At 28.2% G+C, this 23,586-nt stretch overlaps 1 protein-coding gene across 3 annotated transcripts in view; it reads left to right on the top strand.

Annotated features, from left to right (window-relative positions):
- LOC132949213 (zinc-regulated GTPase metalloprotein activator 1-like) overlaps window positions 1-23,586 on the top strand; it is a 29,742-nt gene that overhangs the window by 3,622 nt on the left and 2,534 nt on the right. For 2 of the 3 annotated variants that reach the window (XM_061019978.1, XM_061019980.1), the window contains 6 exons: window positions 281-339; window positions 5,855-5,941; window positions 6,032-6,076; window positions 6,151-6,207; window positions 11,684-11,741; window positions 11,847-11,981. In XM_061019978.1, the coding sequence (XP_060875961.1) occupies window positions 281-339; window positions 5,855-5,941; window positions 6,032-6,076; window positions 6,151-6,207; window positions 11,684-11,741; window positions 11,847-11,981 (441 nt within the window). Of the gene's footprint in view, window positions 1-280; window positions 340-5,854; window positions 5,942-6,031; window positions 6,077-6,150; window positions 6,208-11,683; window positions 11,742-11,846; window positions 11,982-20,382; window positions 22,033-23,586 lie in introns of those variants that run through there. The other variant, XM_061019979.1, reaches the window with a different exon arrangement.

Here is a 23,586-nt window from a genome sequence, read left to right as displayed (position 1 = left end):
TCTTATTTATTGACATTCCAATCCACAGTCTTAATATTTTCAAAGTTTTTTATTTTTTCATTATTCCTTTTACTTTTTTTATTATTATAATTTTTTTTTTTTATAAATGCAAATCCCGTTAGAACCCTTCATTGTTTTTCAGCCTTGTCCGCATAGTTTACATAATGAGAAAACAGAAGAATTCCAATTTAGTTTCCATGGTTAAACTTATCCCATGACTTCTCATCAAAGGTAGTTTTGTTCATTATGAATCTTAGACATGTTAAATTTTGTTTTTCAGCATCTTGGCAACAGTTTACTTGATGAACCTAACTTGAATACTGTAAACCCTTCAACAAGGTTAGTTAATTTAACATTATTAAGGCTATTCATATAAAATAATCTATTGTTTATAAAGTTGGTCACAAATTTTCTCAAATTTGTTTCAAAGACTTGTTACACTTAGTTTTTAGATATTATAATAATGTATTAATTATGACTAGGAAAGTAGATAGGTGCTATACAATTTCTGTGTAGATAAATATTTATAACTTTATGTAGGTACTAAATATTGAAAAATAATATTCCATAAAATCTGTTATTATTAAAATAGTAATTTATTACTTATCACTTATTAATAACAAGAAAAAAATGAATTTAATATATATAAATAAATTATATAAACATAATTAAAATTAAATAGTTTCAAGAGTAAATATTTTTTGGATTTAAAATTTTAAGTTTTAATAATTATCAATGAACCATATTATAATTAGGCACATATTTTATTAGTAACGAAACTACAGATTATAGATAAGGTTGGCACTCCCGAAAAGCCCGGGAATGGAAATAAACCAGAAATTTCCAGAGAGCTTTAATACCCTCAGGAACGGGAACGTTCAAGGATTACAAAAAAATAAAAACCTATATCTGTATAAATGATTTATTTATTTTTAATAATAGGTACTTCATTATATTATAAGGTAAATCATATTTCAAACATTATATGATAATATAAAAATTTAGCAACGGTATCTATGTCGAAATAAATATTACTCTCAATATGTGAATCCTTCAAATATTATAAAATGTTATTATTATCTAAGATCTAACTCTTTTATTATCTATTAACTTTTATGGTATGTAGGTACTATGTAATAACTATTTACTACAAATACAGAATACTTACTATTTATTTTTTATTAATAAAATGAAATAAATCTTATAACATATAAATATTTACTTTGGAAAACGTATAATACGCTGAATAGTTCACCAGATATTGTATAATAACTCTTTATATAGAGCTTATAACTCTATAATAAAAATCCTTTGTAATGTGGTATAATAATATACATATAAAATCTATACATTGCATAATATATAACATAAAAGTATAGCTATACTTTCTTCCTATACTCACCTTAGGGGCTTTTATAGGTAAGCATTATAGTCTGTAAGCAAGTATTCTTATTCAATTTTTCTCGGACCCTTTGGCCTTTTTATGAGTCGATGTATTTTCCACATGGCGTGTCAAAGGCATGGCGATTATTGGGTTTTGCGTGTGCGACAATGCCAATATAATATAAAGCACAGTGTAGCTTATATATTTTATTAATATTCTGTATAATATTTATAATGTATAATATACAGCATCTGGCAGTGGGAAATTCCTAAGTCACTGTAACAAATAAAGCAGGTAGCTAATATATTTAATGGTTTGCTAACGTGGCGTTTATATTCAGGATATTCGGTTTTTGAAATTTGATCACATGAACATTATGAATAGGATAGGTGTCATATAAATATTAAATAAAACTAATATTAGAAATAAACTTGGGAAGTCGGTCTGTTGTGTAGTAGGTTTCGAGTATAAGTACTACTATTATATAATATGTTCCTGCCTATTAATGAACCACAGCCATTAAGTGGCTTAACCTTACTGTTTACAACTGTTATAGCTGTGTTTAATTTGAATTCAATTATAAATTATTGCACACGAAAAACAATTCCGAGAAGAACTGTGTACCAGGCTCTATTTCCAAGAATCTATCTACGTATAATCGAGCGTGTCTTGAATGACTGATCAACGTAAAACCTAAACTATGATACCTATATACAGTTTTGCCATTTTTGTGGTATCTCTTACCACCGTGTAGGGGTCCAATAAGAAAGGATTTTCCAAAATTAGCATTTTTAAAAAGTATTCACACAAGGGTTTAAGAATTAATGATGGAAATTGACAATTTTTTTTTATATAATTAATGGTTGCTACAATTCTACCTATTAGTTACAGATTATAATATTATTTGTAGACATTTATAGAAATTAGTATTTTTTTGTATATAAATGGTTGCCATTGGGTACGTGGCCACTCGGGCAGATGAGGTAATAGTTTATTATTAATGCATAATATGCATCACATCATAGCGTTTGTGGCCTCGAATGATAGATATTTTAAAACAAATATGAGAGTTGAATGTCTGATCTTAGCTTATAACCTCAAAAACTAATCGACCTATTTTGAAAAACATTTTAAAGATTGTTCTTAGAGATACCAGCAAAATTTAGAGTGCAATTTGAACCACGTTCAGATCAATATTTACAAGTGGATGTTTATCTCGGTTGAATTAATTCACAAAGCGATTTGACCGTGGACTGAGGAACCTACCCTAAAATCGAGATAGGAACACATATTTAGCACCGTATTTTATATTTGTTCATTTTTTCCCGAGCGGAGTTAGATTATACATTTATACAACTAATATAGTAATAGTATATACATTATTTATAATAATATTAGCAATTTATTTTTCTATTGTGTATATATTATATCGCTATAACTAATTATTGTCAATAAGATCGCATATATTATTATATATTTATATTTTAGATTCTGAGCGAAGCGATAAATGTATTGATTTCACAATGATGTGTGTTTTTTTTTAAATTTTTTATTTTTGTGTCTGTCATCACCTTTTAGGACAGTAAAAGTCCTTGGATTTTCTTCAACAGTAACTTTTCTGATAGGAAAGTGAATCTAGTTGGTACTTTGGGGAGTCAAAAGTAAAAATTTCCCAGTAGTTTTCAAAAGCGACATTAAAAATTAAGGAAAAACGGGAATTTTTACGCAAAATCTTTTCGAGAAAATCGATTTTGGTTTTTGGTGTAACTCTAAAACAAATGACCGTATGGACATGAAATTTTGACGGGAGGTTTATAATTGCATTTCTATACACCATAACATTTTCCAAATATTTTGACTTATTTTGAGCTGTTTACAGACATTGTCAATTTTCATTTTTTTTAGTTTTTTTTTCTATAAATTTCAATAAAATTTTATCTATTGAGTAAAAAAGCTTGAAAATTTAATAGAAGGCTCCTAGGTTATTGTTTCAAAGGCAGATGAAAAAAATTAAAAATCCTTAGTCACAGTTTTTATTTATAAGCATTTAAAGTTCAAATTTTGACAAAATACGGAAAAATCACAAAAATTAGCAAATTATTTTGAGTTGAGAATTCATAAAAATTTTTCTTTTTAAATCTAAGATTTGAAAATGTAGTACAAGATTATCCTTAAGTTTGTCAACCTTTATCAAAAAAAAAATGTGTACAAGAAACTTAAATAAAATTTTTATTAGCGTCTGAAATTTATATTTTTACAACATTTGATATTCACTCGATTTCTCATGTAACAATTTTCTTATCTTATTGTAATTAAAAAACGAATGACTGTAGATACTTGAAAATTTCACTGAATGTTTATATTAGCATTTTCTATATACCATAAAATTTATAAAATATTTTGACTCTTTTTGAGCTTTTTACGGACATTGTCAGTTTTCAATTTTTTTAGTTTTTTTTTCTATAAATATTAATAAAATTTTATTTGTTGGGTAAAAAAGCGTGAAAATTTAATATAAGGCTCCTGATATATCGTTCTAATAGCAGTTAAAAAATATTTAAAATACATAGGCACAATTTTTTTTTATAAGCATTTATAGTTCAAATGTTGACAACATTTATCAAATTTATAATTTACTAATTATTTTGTAGTTAAAAATGTATAAAATGTTTAACTTTTATGGCTAAGGATTGAAAATTTAAAACAAGGCTCCACGTAAATAGGTTATATATAAATTACTTTATTCACAATAATATCATCAAATATACTTGGTAATATCATAGGCTGACTGACCGTTTTCGCTCAGAATCGTTTTTCTTATACAATGATATTATATCATTGAATTCAAATTTAACACCATCCATTACAGTAACCCACTTGTAACCTACTGTACAGCAGAGTGACATCCATTTACCCACCTTTTTTTATTTACATTAACTTATAAGCCAACACAGTACCGACGTCTGATATAAAGTAGACGGTGCAAATAGGTTCGTAATATAAATAGATTAACATAAGTATAAATATTTTGACAATTTTATCTTGTTAAAAAAATGTATTATAAATTATAATTATACTATAGATCCTAGGTAGGTTATAACTATATAAGTATATTAAATATTTTTTGGACTTTTAGAAAACCATTTTTCAGGATTATTATCCTTAGTATAAAGTTTTAATGAATGAGAAGCTGCTCGTTTGAATTTTTAATTAGGTACTTATATCAACATTTTCAAATAATTATCAACTAAATAATTTGCAGTAAAAATTTGGATTCTCATTTGAAAAACAGAATAAAGATGATTGTATCGTCACAGGACACTCCTTGGAGTAATGTAAAAACTTTCAAGAACATGAAAAAATGGTCTTTGGATATATTCAGAAATTTCCGAAAAATAAATTCATTATTAAAGAAAAAATGAGGGTGACCATTTTTGATGAATCGTCTTTAATATATATTATAAATATATAATATTTTAATAATTAAATATTGCCAATAAAATAAATAAATGCAATGTTTTCGGAAAAAATGAATTACCTATTTATAACTGTAAATTACTATAGTAAGTAACAATATAACTAATATAACAATATCATAATAAAATACAGTATTATATGTATATATATATATGTATATGCTGACAGTCAACAGACCGTCTTCGCTCAGAATCGTTTTTCGTACCTATGCAATGATTTATTATTGAATTCAAATTTAACAATTATATTACAGTGACTTACTTAATAATGAAGTATTCTCGAAACCTATCAACTGTACAGGAGACCTATTTTCCTATTATCTATGCTTAATTCTATACATTTCACCGCATATCATGTAAACTGTATACTCTAATGCAAAACAAATATTTCAATCAATGGTATTACATAGGTCCCTATACTGATAATAATAACAACTATAAATACAATTTGGAAATATATAAATACCTAACAAATAATATTTTATATTATATTTGGTTTACTCCTTTATTGTTTATATGAGCCGTGTTATTTATATATATTATATATATTTATTTTTTTATTGTGGTGGGATTTGTAATTGCTAAAAAACGGTTAAACTCGTTCTGATGACAAGCATAAATAAATTACGTACATGCTCCGTTGGGTTTATTATGCAAAAACGACGGGACACAGAATAATATATCCAAATCGAATCAACGTCATGGAAACGGAGATCCGTCTCGGTATATATAATCAAATCTGCAAATCATCAGCCCTCCTCCAATTTTGTATAAAGTGAAATATCTAAACAACTTCTGTTGATGTATATACATTTATGGGTGTGTGAGTATATTTTAAATCCAATGGCAATTGAACAAACGAAACGACGTTATAGAAGCCTGAAAACCTAGTGTATTTTCAATTTTGTGTGTTCCTATTTATGAAGGAAATAGACGACTAAAACGAAAGTCTTCTTTAGTGCTATAAATACATTTGTTTGTAATTTTATTTCAGACAAATTGCATTAGCTGATATTATACTCATCAATAAAGTTGACTTAGTCGACAGAAGTACATTGGAAACGTTAAAAACCAAGATTAGGTAATATTATTCATTTAATTTTAAGACTGTACATATATTTGTTACCATATTTCTATTTTAAATTTAAATATTTATTTACCTTTGTTATAGATCAATAAATGGAAGTTCTGAAATTATCGAGACAACAAATAGCAGGTATTTTATTGCAGTTTATAAACTAATTCATAAAATTGTGATAATATACTGATACGTTTTTATTATCCTTTCAGAATTGACTTGAATAAAATTCTTGATTTGAAATCCTACTCTTCGTCAAACAGCTTAAGGTATTTAACAATTAAAAACATATGTATATTATACTATTTTAGGAATATAGACGCTATTAATATATTAGCTTTTTTAGTTTAAATATACCTAAAGATGTTTTTGAAAATATCTCAATAGTCTAAAATAATATATTTGAAATTTGTGATGAGGAGAATATTAGGTATAAAAAATAAAATCAGTTTTGTCAAATTAGTATTTAATACTGAGGTAGTGAGGTTATATATGATTGATGTCATACACAACCATATTTTATTATTTATGAATAATCTTGATAAGACGAATACTGTAATACTATGATTAAATAGTTATAACTATTATTATAATATAGTATTTTAGTAGTAATAATTAATAAATAGAAAGTCTTATAACGCCATCCTGTTATTCTGCGAGGAAACGTTTTTCTGGCATAAATGCTGGAAAATGCACTTTCATGGGTAATATTCATAGACCACTTGTCAGATTATTAATAGCCGTGTAATAAAGCAAGTAAAATTTTCCACCCTCGTCCGTAGCTCACCCTTTAAACACTTCACGGCCATCTGTTAAACTATAAATGTCCCGTTATTCTTTTTTGGAGTTGTTTTTGGTTTTATATTGGATACTTTGTATATATTTTGTTTTTAATTTTTATCAAAAAATATGTAGGTATTATTTTAAGCATTTTTCTTTCAAATGTATTATAGTTGATGTTTGAAATTAAATTTATGTTTTGAATATAATTATATTATAATAATATTTTATGTATCATAGTAACCTGCAAATATGTCAATTGTGATACCCATATATTAGGTAAATGGTTTAATATTTAGAAGAAATAACCTTTTTATTGTAATATTATATAAAGCATTATAGCTATACTTTTTTTTAAAAAAGCTTGACAATTCAAAACAAGATTCCTTGTATTATGTTGTATACTTCTATAGAGTTATAGCAAAAATTATCAAAAATACGTAGGTGAAATTTTTTAAAATGATTATTATTAGAAAATTAATTTTTACAGTATTTCTGTACTATGATAATGCATTTAATAAAGATGCAAAGACAAGACGATTTCAGTAAAGAGGGCCAGTTGACACTACTCCAAAATAAATGACTTAACACTCTTAATCAGTTCTTTAGTACCTACATACGGCTATACCTACTATTGTTTTCACTTTTAAATAATAGGCTATATTATTTTTGTGCTTGAGTTTATTCATAGTATAATTAAATGATTGAAAATTCGGTTTTATAAATTTAATTAAAGCCGTAGGTTTATTATGTAACACACATTTTAGGTTAGTAGGTATAGGTACATAAAACATAATGACAGTTTGAAATACTGTGTTTTTTTGTTCTTGTAATGGTATGAAAAAAAAAATGATACAACAAAATTTAATTTAATTATTATTACTGTATTACTGAAGTTATTAGCTACAATATATCCCGTTATAGTATATTTTATATCATAAAATAAATTACATTTTTTTACAACTGTTATACTATATTGTGTAATAATAATATATAGGTATTTCATTGTTAAATTATAATATGTTATATATTTAAATTTTGTATCTGGAATTCCAATTTTGCACGATCATTTAATGAATCTTTTTTTCAACTCATATGCCAACGTGTATATTATTACCGTTTAATATATTGAATAAAAACAGTGTAATAAAATATATTCACATGCATTTTATTATCAAAAGAGCAGCAAATCAAAATTATATTTTGAAATAACAAAATCTATCTTTGCGGTAGAATTTTCATTTGCTTTGGTTATAATTTGTGATTATAGCGTATTATGCCTGGATAAAATGGTGTATTCTACACAAATATGTATGACATATTGACATCAATATAAACCAATATTCGCTTATATATAGCTGATATACATTTAGCTTTTTGATAGTAAACAAATTCAAAACTCGTGGATTTTATTTATTTTTGTCAAGAAAAAAAAACCGGAAAAGTCTGCTGTATCGTAGATTTTTAGTATCTGCTTCGTTGTTAAGTAGGTCACGAAAAACGATTGTGAACAAATACGGTGTGTCAGCCCAGTCTTTATTTCTAAAGATATTTTAAAATTTATTTATATTACCCCTATACTATAAGTTATTTATTTTTCCATTAGTAATAGGGTAGATTAAACTTATATTTTCTAAAAACATCGAAAACATTATGAAATAATATCACATTTTATAATTATAAGCAGCTTAAGTATTATTTTCACTAATATATTGTGTCGATACAAAACAATATATTATAATCAATATATTTCAAATAGTGTCGATATTTATAGGTAAACATTGTCTTGCAACGCTATATTATTACCTACGTATACTATACAGCTGTATATCAGCTTTGAAACCAAAATACAATACCACATGGGTACAACATCGTGATTTGATGGGGGAGGGGAGGGGAGGGGGTAGGGTTTATAGGGCGACAACATAATACAATATATTTTACGCGTAAGCATATCATAATATATATATATTAATAATGCACCAACGTATTATATATAATAATACGAGTGGTGGCGCGGTGCGTACACATAAATGAGCTCAAGAGAGTGGAAAAGTGAACGTGGCCGTGTGCGCTCGCGCCCTAGGTTATTAATCCCTGCGCGAACCTCCTATCTATACTCACGTGAGTATAATGTATATATATATATATATATATATGGGGGTGAGAAATTGCCACCCGCCGCTACCGATCGAGTATCGCCGCGTTATATTAAACCACCTATATATACATATAATTAACCCTTTACATGGTCTCCACCTCCATAGTCCACAGATTCATAACATCAGTGTATAATATAATATGTATGTAATAATATGATATTAAACACACGTGCGCCGCACATCTGCTTCGACTGAGTTATCGCGCCTTATAAATAATATTATATAATATATAAATCCTATTTCTATATTCACCACATTATGAATCGTAATTATAATAATAATAATAACAATATATAATATAATAACATTGATTAAATATACATGTATATTATGTATATTTAATCAATGATAATAATATGAAACCTAAAATATTGGAAGGCGCGATTTTCATCGACCTACTGCAGATTCAATGTGCGTATACGTTGTGTCTGTTCTTTTAGTTTTCATATTAATTAAATTATATTATGTGATATTTTTAATGAATTCGTTTCAACCATGATGATAGTTACATTTAATTATGATGAAACCAGTACTACAGCATTGATTCTTACAATAATTAAAGAAAATACAATATTTGCTAAATATGTGACACAGAATTATATTTTTTAGGGAATATTCCGTGAATACTGAATAGTTTAACTATAAGCCATAATGTATACGGTATACCTTTAGATATGCTTAAATGTCTACATATAAACAACATATGAAAATAATCTACAATATAATTCTTTATGTACAGAGTGAATGTGTACATTGTAGAATTAGTATTTTAGATTCTGAGCGGAGCGAGCAAGATAGTGATTTTACAACGGTGTTTTTTTTATCCTGTATAGACAATTTTTACCAAAAAGAGTGATTTGATTCCAACATATAGTACCTTATCTTTTAGAAAATTGGATCAAGACGATACTTTAGAGAGGTCAATTTTCGATTTTCTCAATAGTTATTTAATGTCACGGGAAAAGCCACCGACAAATACGAAAAACCGCTAAAAATACGATTTTAATTTCTAATGCTTTGTCTATCACCATAGAAACGAATAAAAATAACGATTTTAGTTATTTTTTGTAATTTATAATATTAATTCAACTTACAGGCTATAATACAATATAATAACAATATAAAATATCCAGACTAACAAACCGCCTCCCCTCAGAATCGTTTTTCTTATACAATGATATTATATCATTGAATTCAAGTTAAATAAAATGCAGTATACATTGACCACTTGTAACCTACTGTACAGCAGAGCAACATCCACTTACCTGCTTTTTTTTAATTTACGACACTAGTGTTGTAATAGTTGTACAAATTAACAAACTAGTATCCAAATGACTTATTATTATTTTTAGAAAAAAATTTTTTATAGTTTATACTAATTTATAATAGTTAAGTTAGTTTTATTGTTTTTATTTTTATATAGTTACTTTTATTTTTTATTATCTCTCATAAATAATATATAAGTGCTAACTAAATTGTCTTTTAGTTTAACTGGATTAATTCAAAAAAATTAAAACTAAAACATGTAAACTCATTATTTATATTCGATTCATACATTAATTTCCATCCCAGCGTATTATAGTAAAAAAAAATATTACATAAGTATTTTATTCTAATACTATATATAATCATTTCATTTAAGCATGATTTGAAGTTCTCTATAAACACCATAAACGTATTGTTCTCTAAAGAAATAGTTTTTAGTTTTTTATTTGTTATTATTAATCAATTTCTATTTATTTGCCCCTTTATTCTGGTTTAATTTTTTTGTACACGTACAAAAAATAATCTTATTATATCGAAAATGAATTAATTGCTGCCTGCAAAGTTAATTATAATATTTTTAATGACAAAGTGCTTATGACGTGCTTAAGATTATATTTTTAATTCAGAATACTTTAAAATCTTTTAAAATAGGTACATAATATGTTCACTTTTGGCCATTGCTTCTAAAGTATTATAAATTATAAACATTATAATCATTAATTTAAATCGCTAATAACTTGTAATAAATGTTTAGCTTTTACAATTTATATCTTTTGGATTACGTTTTAAAAATTTAAAATGTATTCAAACGAAATCAAAACACTAAATAGCAATCATTCATTATATTAATATAAATATTATATACACACTAAAACCGCTTATATGAAATACTAATATTGATGACCCATCTGTCTGTAGATCGCATAAAATTGTACCAATATTATAAGGCTACCACGACGAAACGTGCCATAAGTGCCATAAACCCGCTTATCCCTTTCATTGGAGAATTTACGATTCATTAGATCGGAAACCCAACATTATGACTTCCAAATGTTCACGTGTACGTATTATTAACGAAAATAATGTATTATTATTATTGAATATCTCGTGCTTTCAAACAGTGAAGACACTCTTCGTATATACGCACGAAATGTGGTAGCCGCAATAATCGTATATACCATAATAAAAACACCCTATTAGTCTGCGGCTTATCTCTGATCCCTCTAAATAGTCGCCGTGGTGGTCGTATGCCCTGCAGCATGAGGGGTCTTGACTTCTCGTCAGCCGTATATTTGACCGAAAATGCCTCCGATAAACCCCATGTCATCCATATTACACCGTATTGTTGTTATTCGAAAATTATTATTATTACTGATTTATTTATTTTTTATGTTAAAACCAATATTGACAATAATATTTATCAAGTCAAATTGTCGTTTCATCAAAAACCCTCCCTGCAACTCCGGCGTTCATAGTAATATCTATGAAACGCTAATATTTTTATTGCCCATACGTTTATACATGTGGTTTGTTCCAGGGTCGACGAAATGATTAGAAACGTGGAAAGTTTGGAAGGGAAAACTCATATACATCAAGTAAACGCATACTATACATACCTATTATATTATATTATATATTTTATGAATCATGATTATGTACGGTGTTGAATTTTTTATAGTATGATTTTCATATGATTTCAGAACATGGCTACTGTCACACTTGAAGTTCCCGATGGTATTTTAAGGACATCTCTGGACACTTTTGTATGCCAGATCTTATGGGAAAATATGCTGAAAGATGGTCGAGGGAATACTTCAGAAATAATCAGAATGAAGGTAAGTGGTGTTATTATTACTAAAATAATATTATGATAGCAATATATGTGCTGGTCGAAATTGTACCATAAATCGTTTAATACATTGGTAGGTACTCGTGATTCGCAAATGTTCGTTAAACTTTATTATCAAATCAATATAATATTATAATATTATGAGTCGTTATTAATTCCTATTATTTCATATTGTTTGTACATTAACCGTATCGTTCAAATAACTATAACTGCGTGTACAGAAATTGTCGATGTGTATTTTTGTATACACCAATCGCATCCGACGTATACATACTAATAAACACACACAATTAAAATATAACACTTTATTACTGTTTTATAGTTCTATATAAAGTGACCACATCAAGCGATTACTGAGCTGAAGAACCCACTTTTGTCTCCTATCTCTTTTATATTTTTATTGCTTAACCTAGTTTCTATTTTGCTTATCATCTTGTTTTAGTCCATTACTAAGACTTACTGACTAAGTCTTAATACTACATTTTGTTACGTATTTCATAAATATTTTCTTAACTTAATTAATAGTTTTAATTCTAATAATGTCTATGTATTGCAACAGGTAACAACATATATGTACCCTTACTTAAATAAACCTAACCTTACATAAAGTATTATGTATACATAAATATATAATATATATAATAGATATACATTATGCTTGATACAACAATGTCATACTTATATAGTATATATAGGTAATATGAATAGATTGGCCATTTTGAAAAATCTGTTAAATCGTGTTTCTTAATACATATTGTGCGTAACATCCCTTCTCGGTCCTTCTACAACACTGTTTCGTGTTTATTGGGCACCACGCGTCTATACACATTATAGAAACTGCTGCAGAGTTGCCTCATAACCGGCATTTCTTGTACAAAAGAGTTCAAAGTAACAATAATAATTATTGAAACGTGTTACGTATTTTTTTTAAGGGGTGCAGACACGGAGAACAATATTTTCGTTTATCGTAATAATTTCAGTCCGTATCCTATTGTATACTGTGATTCGTCAACACCAGGTATTGAAATGGCCGGCTGTTCTATCCACGTCCGAAATCCATATCCTGCTGCAGGGGCTCACCCTTTTGTACACACGAACACACACACGCTCGCACATGGATGGGGCCTTATATTTGCTAGAGAATAATGTTTGTTGCCCTTTTTTCTTTATTTTTTTCATACTCTCCAGCCATCGCGTCTCCCCTCCCCGCGGCTGAACGTTTATGCACTCGTTTATATTATTATATCATGTGTGCCCACGATTTGTTCGTATTTAATTGTTGTAGACAGCTCCCATTGTGTGTGTACCTATATATTTTTTGTCGTTGATAAATCCCTATTTAATTCCATACTGCAGGGCTAATCCTCGCTCCAGATGTAATCAATTGGCCGTGGATCAGGTAGACTAGTGTACACACACGCACGCATACGTACATAAATATACCCCTCACCCTTGTATGACTTCATCCCCGTAAACAAATTGCGACCTTATATTTATAATACACTGAGTGTATTATACATGCGCAGGTATAGGTACTGATAAATCATTTTTCGATTTTTATCTTCCCAGCTCGTATGTCCATCCATTGTATACCGATTGCATGATTAACATGGCTAAATATTATATTATATGAACAATATATATTATAACAATATAACAATGATTTCCCCGTTACATCGATCGAGTCTATTGCTTCCAACTTCTTTGATTGTTATCTGCATGCTATATCGCCGATACTAACTATAACAACTACTTAAAAAAATTCCATGTACCTAGCTAAAACCGATAGTCGGGGCTTAGGTCTTTTTTAAATGTGAAATAAAACGTTTAAAGATTCTATGCATCGTTTGTTCGTGATATATGTTTGTATTTACCATAAAAAGTAAAACTAGTTAACAATATTGTCTATAATTGCATCCTAATTTATATTATACCTATTATATAAATACAATATTTAATTATGCTACAATACTGTCTATTGTCATCAGATAAGGTAAATTAAAAAAAAGTGGGCGAGTGGGTGTCGCTCTGCTGTACAGTAGGTTACATTTGGGTCACTGTAATATATGGTGTTAAATTTGAATTCAATGATATAATATAATTATATAAGAAAAACGATTCTGAGCGAAGCCGGGCAGTCAGCCAATGATATTACTATTAAATGTATTTGATGATATTATTGTGAATAAAGTAATTTATATACAACCTATTTACGTGGAATCTTGTTTTAAATTTTCAATCCCTACTCCCTAGCTATAAAAATTGAACATTTTATACATTTTTAACTACAAAATAATTATGAAATTTTAAATAAAATTCAAACTTTAAATGCTTATAAAAAAATTGTGCTGTGTTTTTCATATTTTTAACTGTGAAAGTAACAATATATCAGGAGCTTATTGTATTACATTTTCACGTTTTTTACTTAACAAATTAAATGTTTTTGACAATTATAGAAAAAAAATTAAAAAAATTGAAAACTGAAAATGTCCGTAAACAGCCCAAAAAGAGTCAAAATATTTTGAACATTTTATCTAAGCAGTATTTCAAGTTTCAACTACTTATCGTGTACACAGACACAAAAATAAAATCAATTTATTCATCGCTATCAGAAAGTTAAACCTATATAGTCTTACCTATATATTGCGAATATTAATTGTTATTAATATTATTTCTTAAGTTATTGTATTTATATATTATTCTAAAAAATATCTTGTAGTGTCTCTATGGTATTACTTCCTATGTAAATTGTGTTTGCATAATTTAATTTTTTCTATTTTATTTTTTATTAAAACAATTTGAATGAAATATAATAATATTTATTTCGAAGAATTATCTTAATAACTAAACAGTTTTAGGACATATTTTTAATTATGGTACTAAAATTATTTACGGTTTGCTGCTTAGTATTATTTATATCAATTGAAACTTTTAAATTTGATCATATAATATGATCATATAATCTAATAAATCATTATATTTATTATCTATACCTACTATCCCTTATAACTTTTAAGTATTTTGACCTATCCGATTTTCTAGAACAATTTAAGAAATAATATTAACGCTGATCAATATAATTTATTCAGTAGCCATCATTATAGAGTTCTTAAAAAACTATAAAATTATAATTTATGATGGATTTAGATATTTGTCAACCTATAAAACTTATTGATAAATATGTGTCTTATAAACGATATTATTGTATAGACAATATTATATAGGTTATCTCTGTATATTATAAATAACGCTCTATTTGTGTTGGTAATAAAAATGTATTTAAAAAGAATGATCAAACGTTTAGCGATACTAGATATTAACGTAGGTACACGAATTTGTTTAGTTATGAATTGAAAGAAATAATAATAATTTAGTGAATTTTAATTTTAGTATTTTTCGCAATATTCCTACTATATACTTAAATTAAAGGACATGATGAATCAATAAATATTATGACAATAATTTAATTGATTTATTTATTGTCATCGGTTTAATGCCTTTCACATTTCAGTTATTATTCAATATTTTATTGGGTTTAAGTTTGCGGATTACACTGCTCCCCCAATAGCTTTGATGAACCCCATTGGATGAAAATGTCCCTTTCGAAATTGCTTTGACAGCAAAATTGTAAACAGCCATCGGTAAATAGACTTAAGGATATCTCAAAACTGTTCCTTGTATACTCTCACGCAAACAAATCTTGTCATTCACTCAAATTCTGTGTGCGTTTGTAAACAGATTTTCTAATATATTATTGGCAAAACTTCAAATCAAAATACACCGACTGCAAATCCCAATTTTATATTTACGAATCTTCTATAGTATTAATATACATACTATATTATACTCAATAATGTATTTTAAAAAATGAATAGATAGTTCACCTTGGTTATTGTCTTGTGAACTATTTTTAAGTACCAAATATGTAGGTAATAAGTATATAGTATTCAATTATAGATTATTAATTACTAATCATTCTATTTGTTTAATATTTAATTATTTTTTAATTTATTTTTAATTAGTACAATTAAAACGTTTGGTGTTAAATTATGAAAAATTGGGTTAAAATTAATACTAAAAAAAATTAAGAAATTAATACAAATAGATTATTTACATTTAAATGAGTATCTATTTTAACTATATATGATACTTTTTTTGTACCATTTTTAAATTTAAATAAAACGAAGAGAATAGAAATTTCAGAATATGTTTTGAAGAATGTCATAGGAATACGCTATAGATATCCTATGTATTATTATTATGTGTAGGTATATAAAATAATATAGCTCGTGTAAGCACGTTATAAGGAAACGGTGTTAGAACAAGTCAGAATACTCGGCATCCGACGACCATGTAATAATAATAAAAGGGGTTTGCAGCCAGCATGAGTCTTTGCCATCACGTAGACCCCTCTCCTCTTAATTTTCGGGTGTTACCTACAAAAACCCGTGAAGGAATTCTCCCTGCCGCAAAAGCCCGCATACTTTGCACAAACGGCCCCTCCCCAAGGGCACATCGACATTATCGTCCCAAATTCTAACATGATCGACATTATGCGATAATATCACGAATAACTCCAACACGGCTGTTATAAATCAACATCTCAATACGTCGAAGTGTACGTGACACAATATGGCACTATATTTTAATACATAAATAATTATAACCAATATAAGTTGTGTTGGTGAATATTTTTTTGGTTTGTGTCTAAAAATGACATATCTTAGTTCATTTTAAATATAATTTGTTCAAAAAAAAATTAAAAAATAATATGATCAAATTACTTTTTCATAAGTAATATACTATATACTATTATAATACCTACCTTTTTTAATATTCTCGCATGTAATTGCAGAACAATGAACCGTAATAATAGTCTTAACGTTATTTTGTATTTTTATTTTAATAATCCGATCGTGACTATTATGGTATAACATGCTAATATTGTATTTCTACCTGATAATCCTGATAATCTGATCTCATATATTGTTGTTTAATAGATTGAAATACTATATGTATATAATAGGTACTATAAGAGTAGAAAATAATAAATTATGTTATAATACATGTTTAGTGTTTATAAATAGATTAATTACCTCAAAAATGCATTTAATACCTCCAAAAAATGTATATTTCTTAATATTTGATAATATAATTATTATTTTATAAAAAAAAATGTGTTAACCCGTGTTTAAATTATCAATACAATTTATATCTTTTTGTAATCGGCCGTTGAGGTTGTGGATGTTCCGGTTATTAAGATAAATCCGAGACTCGTGTTATTTTCATACCAGATTACAGCAAATTATGTTATACCTAGAGTGTCCTAGTTCTATCATGATAATAACATATTTTCATACTTAAATCTAAGTTAATTTTTTTTTTGATCTTATTCCTTATAAAACGATAGTTATCACAAAATAAAAAAAAGGCAATATTGTTTTTGTGTTAGTTTACCTTAAACGAGCTTAAATATCTAACAATGTTTTTGACTACAATAATATAAGTGTTTAAACTTATTCGTTTATATTTGATAAACGAAATTCACATCATCAAATTGTATATACTATTATAATATTGTGTAGCGTGCACAGCTAAATATATAAACGTATATATTATAACAGTGAGATATTATATAACTTGAGCCGGAGTAGTAGTAAAGGGTGGTAAGACGACAGACGGCTTTCGATTTGCATTCTCCGAATGTTTTATGGGCAAGTCAGCGAAAGGCCTGATAGTAATTTCGCGCCGACCAAATCTAATAAACAGACAATTCAAAGGCTCCGTACTGGTGCTGCGTAAGCCCACCAAGAATGTGCATAGTCCTCTCATAATATTTATATGAAACCCGGTCTGGGTATAGTTGTTTTTTTCCATCCGCCGTTTACGCGCTCTCGTTTTATTTCTATTTATTTTTCGTTTTATGTCTTGGCCAGACACAACACACACCACGTATATATTAAATTTGGTACGCTAATTTTTTCCGTTACCATTGCCAAATATTTCACAATTTTCAACCCGAATGTTATTCCTGCGTTCTCCTTCGTTGTTCTGGTGCTCTATAATACAGCATCAATTGATATTACAGCGCGTATTGTATACAGCTGATTGTGATGCAACATGCATGTTATATAATACCGAAACAGTATAATAATATATTATAATATATTATAATACAGTACTCAGTCACTCAGGTCTCAGACCTTATAGTCACTTGCTTGTTTTAGTCGCTCGTATACTTTTCTATTTTTAACAAATGAACAAGTTCTTTTCGAAATTTGAAAGCTAGTTATTCATATACTTAGCGTAGGTATTTACTTATTTTACAATTATTTGAATACATTTCAGTAGGTATTCCTAAAAGATTTAACATAATACATCTTATACAATATACTTACCTGCTGTATTTTATTTTATTTTAGATTCTGAGTGGAGCGATGAATGTATTGATTTTACAATGATGTATGTTTTTTTAGATTCTGAGTGGAACGATGAATGTATTGATTTCACAATAATGTGTTTTTTTTTTTGTGTCTGTTATCATGGTTTGGGGCAGTAAAACTGCTTGGATTTTCTTCAACGGTATCTTGTTTGATGGGAAAGTGAATCTAGTTGGTGCATTCAGGAGGTCAAATTTTAAAATTCCCAATAGTTTTCAAAAGTGACGGGAAAAACAACATAAAAATGTTGACGCAAAATCTGTTTTCCACAAAATTGTATTTGGTTTTTGGTGTAACTCTAAAACAAGTGAACATATATACATGAAAATTTCACTGGTTTTTTATATTTGCATTTTCTTTACACGATGAAATTTTCAAAATATTTTGATTTGTTTTGGACTGTTTAGAAACATTTTCAGTTTCCAATTTTATTAATCTTTTTTTCAATGAATGTCAATAAAAATTTATTTGACGGCTAAAAAAGCAGGAAAATTGAATACAAAGCTCCTGATATAATGTTACAGTAGCAGTTGAAAAATATTAAAAATATATAGGCATAATTTTTTTTTATAAGTATTTAAAGTTCGATTTTTGACAACATTTATCAAATTTAAAATTTAATAATTATTTTGTAGTTAAAAATGTATAAAATGTTCAAAATTTATAGCTAAGGATTAAAAGTTTAAAATAAGCTTCCACGTAAATATAGGTTATATATAAATTACTTTATTCACAATATAATATCATTAAATTCGCTCAGAATCGTTCTTCTTATACAATGATATTTTATCATTGAATTCAAATTTAACACAATCCATTACAGTGAACCACTTGTAATCTACTGTACAGCAGATCAATACCCACTTGCCCACCTTTTTTTTCTTTTTGTTTGTCGTATACGATTAATTTACTTCATGACTTATTTTCGTACAAATATTATAGTCCACTTTTATAATAAGGAGTGAATATAATATAAGGTGGAGAATTCAATTTTCTGTTTATGTGTGGATAAAAGTTCTTAAAATAATGCAGTAATAATGTTCTTTTATGCAATATGAAAAACACGAATCACATTCAAGGTCATTGGTTCGAAAAATGTTTTGTTATTTTTATCATTAAACATACTATATACAGTGGTGGGCGTATGGAGTCCTCCTCTGGGAATTAATTATATATAATTTTTATACCTTCTTGCGCACATAAATAGGAAAAAAAATTTAAATATTGACGATGTATTTTTCGAAATCACGATATGTAGATAAAGTATGTGATATACATGTACCTAAGACTTAAGAGTTTCAGACTGTGTTGTTTTTGACAGTATACCTATCTATTTTAAATCTGTAGGGCTTTGGTACAAATATGGGTTATTATAATAATACCCCCACCACATAAAAAAAAAATGTAAATTCGCCTCCTAACCTATATTATGTACGTTACTCATTAAAAAAAAATACGTCAAAATGTTTCCCTAATTTATTATAAATAATGTAGTGAAATTAATTTTTGTTCGTTTTTTCTTACGCTGTAAAATATATTATTATTGATATTTGCATAAAATATAAAGTATTATTGATAATACAAAATCTCATCTAATCTGTTATGTAAAATTATAATCTATTACGTAATAGTGTGTATACATGCCTAAAAATATAGATTTGTTTTAAGTTTAAATATGATATTTATGCGTATTAATGACAAATGTATGCTCATCTTTTGAACAAAAACAAATTCACATTAATATTCGCCATGTCAAATGAGCTGGTATTTAACAACGAATTTGTTAGAATGTGTACACATATAATAATAGCAGGTGTTTAGGATTCGCAGAATATATTATATACGCTATGATGATAAGTTGTATACTAGTATATATATATATATATATATATATTTCAACAATAGATTGTCAGTATAAAAGCTTATCGTTCTGACGTTTGTTTTCAGTCCGTATATACCCAAAGAACTAACGCGCATATACGATATACCTGACACGTGACTGCCGCCAGAGGAAATAATAATAATAATAATAATAATAGAAGTGGAAGACGAGAAAACGTCTCGGTGCCGGAGGAAACAACAGTATATGCGTGCAGTGCAGTAGTGCACAAACGTATACATTATAAGAAGGAGAACTACACACGTCTCATATATTTTATAGCATATATGCATAATATATTATGTATATAGCCGTGGCGAGGAGGGGGGGGGGGGGATCGGTACACGAAAAGGAGTGGTGCCGGGTGCCGGGTTGGTAGTTTTTGAGTGCGTGAAATTCACGCTTTCCGCACGGCCAAGTCGCCGAGTGAAACAGCGGTGGCACGTGCGGACGGAATGCTTTTGTGGGGCTCCTACGCCTTTCGACGGGCGTCAAAATGTTTTTATTAAATTTTAAATTGCAGACTGACGTGTATGTTTTACACGCACGCACGCCTTACATAATACGCGGTCAACGCTGCAGTGTGGAGTCCGCTGAAGGCAAAGAGCACACGCCGCGTAAAGTACCTATAATCTATGTATAAAATATATCCACCTATATGCAGTCGTTTTTTTTTTTATAAATACGTTTTACGTACCTATTGTAATGAATCGCGCAAGAGGTCTTGTCGTTTTATATACTATTTGTCGCTCATTACATAAATATATTGATATATTATAAACGTTGAGCTCGATTTTAAATCGCGCTGGTATCTCTTCAGAATAAGATGACTATCTTACAGGCTCTATTTTTAATGTTGAAATCTAGTATTTTGTCATTATATTATGTATTTTACATTACTGCGAGGTACTACTTAAAAGTAAAACTAGTATAATAATAGGTATATTATCTCCCTTAACTATGGTACCTACTTGTACAGTCAATAGCAATTAGTAGGTATTGCAGGTTACAGGTTTCAGTGACAAAACCAAAAGAACAATTTTATAGTAAAAACAGTGTTTAAAATATATATAACTCACCTGCAGAGTTATACATTTACTGATATACACCTATTGTAATAACCTTAGGAAGGGAGGACAAAACCAAATTAGAAGTTGATAAAATACTTTGCATTGGAGTTTTCGACTATTACCCTTTTGGTGAAAATCAAAAAACTAAAACAATAGCAGATAAAAAATATTATATTATTCTAACCATATTTGGTATATTTTTTTTTGCTCAGAACCAATGCTTGTCGACTATATAATATACGATACATCTCCGCTCAAAACTAGTCGCTGCAGGTATCGGCAAAAATTAATAGAATTAAAAATGCTCAAATTGTTCAAGATCGCGAAATGCAAAGATGAAAAACTCCCGGTTACAATATTAGTTGATACCTACCTACTACGTATTCAAATAAAATATTAATACTTTAAGCTGTAGCAGCTCATCATTGACACCACGCACCGTTTTCGTTGGCATCATAATAATATATTATAGCATGTGACAACGCCCGCCACAAATATTTATACTGCACCGCAATATTATCGTACGTGTTTTATGACCGCCACCGCAATAATATATTTTTCTGAGAGTGGCGTAGAAACCTGGAACAATATAATATAATAATATGCATATAAATATATTATTATATAGTATATTATATATTATATATATTATATATATAGTATACTATATATTATATAGTATATAGTATATATTATATAGTAATAGCACGATTTCGTTGTAGGCGTACGTCGGTATAAATAATACTGCTCGCTGCTCGAATGCTGTACAACATATATTATATTATAATGATTTAGAAATTTGGAATTTATTATTAATAACTTACTCTTTAATTTAAACCTTGTGCGGGAGTGTTCCGTGAAAATATTGCAAATATTTACAGACTTCCCTGCAAAAACGTATTTTTCGTATAATATTATGTACTTTCCTATTCTATAGGTATTCGTATACGGTGAATCCGTTTTTTCTGAATCAATCAATCAGATTGATTTATTGACCATCGACTCATCGATCGATATTTGTTTCCATTTGAATTAAATTGAAAACGCGAGTTTGCTCTAGAAAGTTGCCTGTCCTACCAATTGCACTGATCTTGCCACGATGCCTTTATGCACTCAGTAGTTTTATAAACCCGGCCTGAGTATCATATATTATGATACCTACTTCGATTTTCATTAGAGTGGAACCTTCGTTGAACCTCACCACGAATAGTTACGATTAATGATTATGACAACCTTTTTTGGTCGTCAAACACGCGCCGAGTCTGAAAATCAATACGGAGATACCGTGGATATTCGTATGAGAATATTATATAAATAGGAACGGGTGTAGGTAAAATAAATGAACATAAGTGTATAATATTTATGCAAAAAAGATAAGACGTTTTAGTTTCGTTCAAGGCACTAAACTTATGGCTATAGAGATATCATACGATATTTATCATGTCTATTAATAATTATATATAAGTATAATATATAATTTCCACAATGTGGTAAACAAAAGTTATAATCTGTAGACTCAGAATAATAATAACAAAATAACCTCATGAGGGATGTCGGACGTTGGTACTTGTAGATGCTCGTAGATAACCATGCATGCAAAAATATCGTTTATATAAATACAATAGGTCAGATTCCTATACTATGATAATAAATAATAAATGTAAACGTACCGGCCAAAGTAATATGTATATATTATGTTTACCCTTACAAAGGGTTTGCCCTCGTATTCGTCGGCGATGCCGGTCGCCAAAGATGGCCTTTAGGTCTACTCCATGGTTGACTTCGGTGACAGTATTATAATAATAAGAATATACCATAAAATCCTACGACTGTCGCTCGGACGTACGGCGCATAAGGTACATGTATTGATAAAGTTGTATTACTAGAACATACGGCCAGCACGTATTATATGGATAAGTCGGTACAGGTGTATTGGAGAGAGATGTTCATGGAGTCTGTTATACACTGGATCAGCGGATTATGTAACATTACAAGAGTTTCTGGCACGATAAATTCCCTAGATAAAAATGTATAAATAATCTCGAAAATCATCTGTGAAATACTCAAGACAAAATTGGCAAGTATAAGTAAATTAAGGGCTATAATTGAAAGTTTGATGCGTATCACATATAATATTATGATACACAAGGCAGTCAACTTGCTCGAGAAGGGTTAAAAGTATAGGTACAAGTTTCGAATGAT

This window comes from Metopolophium dirhodum, chromosome 7 (genome assembly GCF_019925205.1).
Source record: "Metopolophium dirhodum isolate CAU chromosome 7, ASM1992520v1, whole genome shotgun sequence".
NCBI classification, from domain to species: Eukaryota; Metazoa; Arthropoda; class Insecta; order Hemiptera; family Aphididae; genus Metopolophium; species Metopolophium dirhodum.
Note: the sequence above shows the minus strand (reverse complement) of the source record. Positions and strands in the feature narration are given on the sequence as shown.